Source organism: Choloepus didactylus (genome assembly GCF_015220235.1).
Source record: "Choloepus didactylus isolate mChoDid1 chromosome Y unlocalized genomic scaffold, mChoDid1.pri SUPER_Y_unloc1, whole genome shotgun sequence".
Classification (NCBI taxonomy): domain Eukaryota; kingdom Metazoa; phylum Chordata; class Mammalia; order Pilosa; family Megalonychidae; genus Choloepus; species Choloepus didactylus.
Window position 1 is genome coordinate 6,371,136 of NW_023637624.1, and position 9,277 is coordinate 6,380,412.

Here is a 9,277-nt window from a genome sequence, read left to right on the forward strand (position 1 = left end):
GCGAGCCTTGATTCCCACCCTCCTCCTCCAAGAACTGATCCCTCCACACCCATCCCACTGATCCAAACCTATTCTGCTGAAAAGACAGGTCCAGAGGTGGGAGTAAGGCAGCTGCAGGGTAGATGGAGGCTTTAGCAGGAGAGTGGGGCCCTTCCAAGGCTGAGTGGGAGCCAGGAGGCTGAGGTGAAGGGCCATAGACCATCAAAACAGCACTGATCCTGCCTCCATCTGGGGCTGATGTTTGATTTCCTATGCAAAGTAAGGCTGCCTTAATGCCTGCCAACATAAACAACGTTTTGTTCCAAAACAGGTTCCCCTCTTCTTTTCCCCAAAAAGGATTGTTCCATCCTCTACTTCTCATTCCCACCCCAGCCCCAAGCCCTTGGTTGTGAGACCCTTGTGGGCAGTGTTATGCCTTTGTCCAGTGGACTACTCTCTCTGCATCACAAAGGAGCATTCCTGACCTCCACTACATGTCCTACAGCGGACCTTTTCCTTCCCAATCCCCCCACCAGCCTCAGCTGACTGTTTCAAACCTGCCTCCTCCCACACCTCCCCAAATGGACAGCTCTGGTCCTTGACCCTCAAGATCTTTCAGAGGGTCAAGGCCAAGGCATCCAATCACCTGCTGCAGAATCCCAGACCCAGGATTGGCATGTACAGCATCTGTCAAAATAAAACTGGAAACAGCCTCTATCAGAATGTCAGCTCCACGTGGGCAGGGACATTTGTCTACCTTGTTCCCTAATATCTTCCCAGCACCTAAAACAGTGCTCAGCTTTGATGCAGCAATTCCACTTGCATCCTAAAGGAAGACTTACGTGCACAGAGCTGTGTGCCTAAGGATGAAAGGAGCAAACAACTGGGAATCATTTATAAATTTTTTAATAATTGTTAGTAACTGTTACAAAGTAAATGAATGATGGAGCTTCACAGCATGGAATGCCCATTGGACAGGAAACTGAATGAGGGGAACCAGAACTGCCCTCAGTAGTCTGGGGTGGGGAAAGAGTGATGCTGTTCTGTGCAGTGAACACTTGACAATACTTGTTTTCTGAAGTATTGCAATGAAACAGGAACAGAAATATGCATTAGATATGTTTTGTTCAACAATGAAACTCTAACATTTAATTAAGTGCTTAACTTCACTGCTGTGAACTTTCTTTCACTTGTTACACACTTGATGGCCAGGAGTTCACAGTCATACACAGCAGGTGCAGTAGAAGATCTGCCCATGTTCTTGAAAGGCCACCAAGTTCTGCTCTTCAACGTGGGCACATGTCACATACTTGAAGTTAGGGCAAGGAGAGGGAAGGAAGTAAGTGGCAGTGAGTTCCTACTGCCTGATAAATGAAGACCTAATGCCTCATCCTGATCTGCAAGACCCTGCACCCTCCGATTCTGCCCTACCTCATGGTCTACATGCACCTCCCACTGCTCCTCCAAGTGAAACTCCTGCTCATGCCATGGTGTCTCCCTCACCTGTCCTATGAATTCCTAGGCTAGAGGAAGGTGTAGCCTACACATCAGGAACTGACCTGGGGTTCAGGAGCCCCTTGCATACTGAGTTGGGAAGATCTCTGGATATATAGAGCAGGTAGTAGAAATCTTATCATTTAGCCTCAATTCTGTACCCCAAGGTGCAGACTAGGAGAAAAGAATGATTTGGGAAATAAGTGACAAGATGGGTTACTGGTGCCACAACAGAATGGTACATTTTTCAGAGGTGTGGGGGATGGACTGAAGGGTCACTTACAGATTTAGTCATCTTCCTCGGGGTCACTGATCTCTTCATAAACTACTAGATTCTTTCTTTCACGCAGCCGGTGAGTCCAGACCTCAATCGCCTCCTTCCTGGGTCCTATGGTGAAGCGTGGGTAAGTGGGGGCTGGGTGGGTTGAGGAGTGTTAGTCTCTGTTTTGTCAGAAAAGGAGATGCCTCCTCCCTCCCAAGTGCCCACAGGCCTTCTACATACTCTGTTTTTCACATCTTCTCACTCAGAGAGGCTGAGACAAAAGACCCATACCAATACAGACCAAACACCAGTTTAAGTTTTAGCTTCTGGCTCCTCCCATTGTCAGTTTCGATTCCCAACCTCATTACTTACCAGGGCATTCATTCATACATTCTTTTACTCAGCACATATTTGTTAACGGCATATTGTGTGTCAGGCATTGAGCTGAGGGCTGGGGATACAACGAATAAGATATGTTCCCAGATTATCACAGATGGAATTACTTGAGCACCTTTCATGTTGTCAGGCCTTCTATATTTAATTTAATGCCTTCAAACTATTTATGAACTAGAAGTCTTTATTTCCATGTTATGGACTAGGAATTCAGACCTCGGAGAATTTAGAAAGACTTGCCCAAAGCCACGTGGCTTTTATATGGATGAAAACTCAAGTCTTGACTCTGGGAGTTATGTTCTAATAACTCAGCTGGACCCGGGTGATCTCAGCTCTGACTCAGGCCTGTCCAGAGTCCATCCCATGCACCTAGACCATACACTGGAACATAGCCAGGGATGCCAAAGGGACTTGATCCCTAATTTTTTCTCTTTACCTTTTGCCTGCTTCCTCTGCTGACCAGAGGTACTTGCTTTTCCAGGGGAGCACAGCTGTGCCTGACGCGGTCCCGCATCAGTTGGTTTCTTCAAGAGTACTGCTTCTGGCGCTCCCTCCGAACGATTTTCTTCCTTTGATGACTTCTGAGACATCATCTTTTTAACACGAAGGTCGCATATAAACAGTATCAATAGCATTCCTCTCATGCTTTAGTGCTTATGAGGCGTCTTTACATGCATTACCTTAATTAGTGTTCTCAACAGCCCTGAGACATGGTTACATTATCCATACCTAAATCATGAGGAATCTGAGAGGCTGGAAGGAAAAGGAGTGGCCTAAATGAATGGTGTTTCCACGACTAGAACCCTTTTCTGCATGCTCTTTCCAGAATGACATTCTCTTAAACATGTAAGTGGGAGTATCGTATACAGAAGATGGGGAAGAAAAGCATGCTAAGAATCGACAAGGTATGTGAGAGGAAGGTCTAAGGGCTTCTATGAAGTATAGAGGAGAGAGCTGATGAGAGAGTAAATGTAAAAAAAATGTATAGAAGGAACAAAACACTTCTGGAAAATGCTGGTGTTGTGGAGGTGGAAACATGGAAGAGAGAGAAAAGAAATGGTTCACAGAAATTAATCTAGACAGCAAAAAAAAAAAAAAAAAAAAGAATGTGTTGCACATGTGGCAAACTGCCCTAACCTGGAAAGAACATTTAATGTGGAATTAGGTGAGCTGGTTCCCGTACCAACTCTGCCTGCGTCAAGGTCTGTGTGTTTCATTGACTGACAATCTGAAGTTTCCTTTCATTCAGCTTCCTCATTTACGAAATAATGAACAGTCAATGTAAGACAAGTTAAGTGAAAGTGCTTTCTGAGCTTGTAAACATGGAACGTCGTTGTAACACAAATGGATACTTTCTCTCATGGTCTTTCTTTGCGTTCACCCCTCAACTGTCTCCACACTTGCAATCCAACTCAGATATCTCCTCGGCTCCCTTTACCTTTTAAACTAGAGTTTAACTGGCGATTGTGGAATCGCTCACTCAAAAAACATTCAGGTGCCTCTGGGACCCCTGGGCTGAGACTGAGGCTTCAGAGATGTATCAGGCACAGACAGGCTCTCGAGGAGGTCACAGTAAGGGGAGGGGGGTCGACAGACAAAGCAATAATTCCAAAGCCTTGTGAGAGTGATCCTGTGACAGAGCAGAGGAGAGCTGTTATTTCCTATTGTGAGAGTGGACATCTAAATGGAAGCATCAGTGGGATTTGTAGGTGAAAGCCCTATAGAGGGAACAGCCTGCATTTTATAAACATATGAAAAATTTAATAAGCTCTTAAATGGTCTGGGGCTTTGGATTAAACTACTGCCACTGACACTGGTCTCACGCAAATTATTTAACATCTTTGTACCACAATATCCTCATCTTATTATTTATAATAAGGAAACACTCATTATTATTTGGGGATAATAATAATAACAAAGCCATAGGGTTTTTAAAGGATTCAATTATTTAATCCATGTGAACTGCTGGCATAGTATGAAAAGAAAAGAAATATTAGCGATCAAAATTATTGTTAATTATTATGAAGCTCCTGATCAGACACTGTGATAAAGAGATCAGAAAAGAGAGGCAATGGCTGCTAGGACAGTTTCTATAGTCTTCCACTCTTACCAATATTCACATCCATGGAGGGAGAACGATTCTCCTGCTCTTTAGATCTGGGAGGTACTCACCTTCACTTTTTTAATCTTTTGCACCCTGGAAGTCACCTGAAGTGGTTCATCTAAAAGAGGGTGATAAATCATAAAGGTTTTGGTTGGTAAATATTACCAAACTCCAGAGAGACTTCTGTAGTATAAAGGAATTCTGAAGCAGAGGATTATGAGTCCACTCACTGTCAAGGAGTTTTAATTTTTTTTAAATGCAGTTTTATTGAGATATATTCACACACCATATAATCCATCCAAAGTATACAGTCAGTGGCTCACAGCATCATCATATAGTTGTGCATTCATTGCCACAATCAATTTTAGAACATTTGCATTACTTCAAGGAGTTTTTTGAGACTGGCTTGTGCATTATCTTTAGGTATGGTGCATGCATTTATTTGTGGCATCAATTCTTGGTTTTCTGATGGTTTATAAAATGTTGAATAAACCCCATCACAGCCTTATCTTATTCCCTTTCATATCTCTTAATTTTTTCCCAAAGAATTAAACTGATTGGTTGGGAATTTGAACTGTGTTCACTTAAAGACGTGTGACAATTAAAAATAACTGTACACTTAAAATGGGTGAAATTTATAGTATGTATATTATACCTCAATAAAGCCAGTTAAATAGGTGATCAACCATGGATGATTTAGTCCAGTAGTTCTGAAATGTTTCCTGTATAAAAACTATCCTTAACAAAAACTGCATTTACTCAAACACTGGAGCTTCAGATCTCTTATAGCAATTTTGGGAGCTTTAAGAATCTGGCATCTATAGTTGGGGATCATAGGCCTATTGGGGATGGACTAGACATTTTGACTCTGTCCTCTTACAATTGCCAATAAATTCCCGTTGTTTAAGTCAACCCATTGTGTGTGGTATTTGTCATAGCAGCTCAGGCAAACTAAGACAATATGTTATGCATAAGAATATATATTCTTTTTTTATTAAGTAATTCACTTACTAGCTCTAGTTTTTTTTTTTTTTTTTTTTTTTGGAGAGCCCTTAGAATTTTAAAATATGCAATTATGTCATCTGCAATTAAAGTCAGTTTTACTTCCTTTCTAATGTCTTCTACTTATTTCTTTGCCTCACTGCCAGTCTAGGGGACCTCTCTTGACTGTGGTGAGAGCACTCATCCTTCTCCTGTAAGAATATATACTCTTGTTTTACATGCTTCAGAATTTTCTATGAATGACCTCTCACTGTTCTTATCCTTCTGCATCCAGCTGTTTTTCCCCCTCAGCCTGATGTTTTTGAGGGAACAAACTCTTGAGACACTTCCCCACCCAGTTGTACCTAAAAGCAATTGGGTTTCAGGAGACCATTTAACGGCCCTTCCTGTCCACTCACCTTGATTTCCAGAGGTACACTCTCCAACAGAATTATCTCCCTGGGGTTTGACGGCCAGTTTATTAGGACACATGAAATCTGGGATAGTGGTGCTAAGCCCTACAAAGAAGCAAAATATTTGTTACTTAAGAAACAACCTAAGAGGAAGAATGAAGGGTGGGATCACAAACAGTAAGGCTCATCAGTCAGGTGGATCAGAACAAAGGCTGATAGAAGGGAGAGGTGCAGATTCCAGGTCTGAGATCCAATGCAGCCAGTGCCCACTCTCAGCCCTGCACAGGATATAAAAGAGCAGAACACCCTGAAGCTGCTTGGTGATTTCTTCCCACACAAAAAGAAAGCGTGACAGCTCTTACTGTAGTCTAAGAAGAAGCCACAGCATGTAAAGGGATTGAGAGATGGTCACATGTCCCCAGGCTTGTCTGTACCCAGAACTTCCTGTTACCTAGTTTAGTCATGGTGTCATAGTTTCTCTTCATATACACGTAGCTGATTTTCTCTGAGTATCCCAGCTCTTCCCACTCTTCCTCAGAGAAGTATTTGGAAACATCCTTGAAGGCCTAGAGAAGAGAGAAAAATCAATTCTGCCAGCGACTCAGCTGTATGTGTCTGACATCCAGCCAGGGTCTCTTCCTCTGACATTGGATCTATGAACCGGGGATAATAATCCAGTTGTGCTGGCCATTTTCATGGCTAACAGAAGGAATATGGGTGACATTCCCTAGCATCTCTCTGGATACCAATAGGTACTTAATGCTCATGGCTCACTCTCCTCACACCTCCCAGAATCCACCGAGAGTCACCAAATGTAAAGTCTGTGCAAATTACAGACCTGTTGTTTCCACCGATGCAGGAACAGACTCTCCACTCCTTTAGGAGAGAAGAGTGAGGATGGGAAGCAACGGAGGCTCTGAGTCTCCCCCTGTGTCTCAGCCCCTTGTCCCCAGTGCCTCTGACCTCACTTCCTCAGAAATCAAGTCATTGTACCCTGTCTCCCGGGCCACTCTGCCCTCTCCAGATCACCTCACCTTGCTTTTCTCTTTGGGACGCTTTGCAAAGGAGTTGTCTCTGTTCATGGTGCTGAGAACTGGTCTGATTTCAAAGGAACACAGCTTGAGTCTCTCCAGCCACAAGGCCAAAGTGCCTGCGGAGAAAGAAGGCACTAAGGGAAGGCCGCAGCTCAGTTGGTCACCTGGAATTAAGGTTGTTAGTAGTTCCTCTGGAGTTTGGTTTGTTCTGAAGGAAAGATATAAAGACCCTTGCTGGGGAAGCAGTGAAGGGAGCGTGCAGTTTTATTGAGGAGGTTCTTGAGGGGAGGGGTGAATCCCAGAGATCAATGTGGTTTTTCTGACTGACTGGGTTGTCAGGCAGAGGGATGTGGGGTTCTGCTCCATTGGAGAGAAATGGGGATCCCTGAGTGGATTTGGAGGCACAGACTGGGTTATTTAGAAATTATTAGAATGAACAGACCTAGAATCCCTGAGATTACAGGACCAGCCATCACTCAGGCTGAGAGAATGGGGGAGGAGGGGGGTTTCTCAAGACGCAGCAATTTAGTGATCCCTAAACTGAGAGCACTAGCGGTCTCTTAGGGAGAGAAAATTTATGGGTCTGTGAAGCCAAGGAGATTGCTACTTCACTCCAGAAGAGGCAAGAAAAGAGCTCTTAGGCAGACACTATTTGGCATTATCTCTAGTTGAGGAAATCTAGGGGCTTCTAGATGATTTCAGGGGGTTTCTCAGGCTAAGGGAAGTTTTGCTTCGCTCAGAAGGAACAATTAGGAAGTCTCGCAGACTGAAGATATTTAATTTTAACTTTATCTCTGCCCAACAGGGATCTTCCGAGTTCCTCACCCTAAACGGATTTAGTCTCTCTCAGTTGGCATCAAGATCTAAGGATCTTGAAGATCTGGGGAGGAAAAGCAAAGGTCCAGCCTCTTCAGTGCCCGGTAGAAGCTTCTAGAATTTCTACACCCCCCACCCCTCAACCAGTCCGGGAAGTCTATCAGAGAGAACCTACCTCACACGTCAAGCTGTGGCAAAGTGTCGCTCAACTGGGAGAAGAAATTCGGCAATCCAGCTGCCCAAGGACAATCAACCAATCAGGGCAGTCATTGAACTCGATCTGGCCAATCAGACGTCAAGAAGGGGGCGGGGACGAAGTGAGGCAGATGTGGGGTCTACCATCCCAGGCTCCAGGGACTGAGACTGCCCAAAGTGGGTGGAGCCATTGAGCAGTATCTCGCCTTTTACAGCTTTTGGTAGACCCACATAAATGCCAGTGTGCATGCATGCTCAACTTCTCTCTTTCTGTTCAACCTACATCTTCCTAGCTTTGGCTGTGCATTTGCTGTTTGGTTTTAATAAATGGTATATATGAGGTAGGCTGCCATCTCAATTCTTGTCAGTCTCTGACTTCCTCAGATATGGGGGCTTTTCTAGGACCTCGGTAGTAACCTAAGAATTTTAAACAGGGTTGTTATTTTTGTTTTTAACTTATAAATCCACTTTTTCTAGAATACCCAAGAGTCATAAACATGTTTTACCCCTTGATACTAATAAATAGTATTAATGTATCCATGTAATTGGTGCTTACTGTGTACCTCAGAGAGGTCAAATGTGACTTCCTCTTGGAAGTCTCCCCCACCCCCAACACCAGTGCCTCCAATGGGCTCCCATTGCATCCTGGGTATTCCATCTCCAGCCCAGAACTTTCTAAATTTCCCCTCCCAGAATGACAGAGAACTGTCTTAGGGCAGGAACAGGGTCTGTCCTGCTCACCCAAATAACTCTTGCATCCAGCACAAAACACTTTCTGTGCATCACTCCGTTTAATTCTCACAACCATCCCTTGAGTTAAGTACTGTTATCATCCTGTTGTGCATATGTTGAGAGTGAAGCTCAGAGAGTTAATCTACAAAGGACCTTTAACATAATCTAGTCCAAACCACCCCATTCTTCCCTATACAGAAGTGATCTGAGTCCCTGAGATGGATAGGACCAGAGTTTCAGACTTTTAAACTGTGATACTTGTCCTGGGGACTCCCCAAGAGTCTGCCTAGTCATTTGGGCATGGAGTCTTGTGTTTAGAACAGAAATGTAAAAGCTCAACCATTTTCATGAAGATGTCTAAATTTTGCTCTTCCTAAAAATGGGCATCACTGTTTAAATGGTCAAGCGGCCTTTAAGCAGCAGTGCAGTTGCTAACAGGGTCGTAAGTGTCACTACAGCTGTTAAATTGGCTTGCTGTACTCTCATAGATTTGTCTGGTAGGGAAGCAGTGAGCTCAAATGGATTCAAACAGTTTCTTATTTACACAGACAACAAAAGCAAGATAACCATGGTGTCAGCTCCCTTGTCCATGGGATGGCTCTGAGGCATAGGACAGGAGACAGGCAGCTTAAATTGCAGTCAAGTGATTTTAAACCCTGCAGCTCTAGCCAAAGAAGGGTGAGGCAGAAAGTCCTGTGTTCTACTGAAACCAGGGAGGTAAATGACAAACCACCTCATGGCAGCTTCCTTCAAAGCAGAGAAGCAATAAAAAAAACTGTGCCATGATAGCTCCTCACAAAGCTTCTTATCTCCCTATGTTCCTGGGAGGAACACAGGACATTCTTCCAAGACGTTGGTCGGAGTGTGGTTAAGC

General features: G+C 43.9%; 1 protein-coding gene across 1 annotated transcript; it reads right to left on the reverse strand.

Moving 5' to 3' along the window:
• Positions 1-1,760: 1,760 nt before the first annotated feature.
• LOC119525895 (putative protein SSX6) lies at positions 1,761-6,708 on the reverse strand. The gene is made up of 4 exons (XM_037824685.1): positions 6,661-6,708; positions 6,061-6,192; positions 2,565-2,721; positions 1,761-1,861 (listed from the first exon to the last, which is right to left on the reverse strand). The coding sequence occupies exons 1-4, from the start codon at positions 6,706-6,708 to the stop codon at positions 1,761-1,763; spliced, it is 438 nt and encodes a 145-aa protein (XP_037680613.1).
• Positions 6,709-9,277: the final 2,569 nt, after the last annotated feature.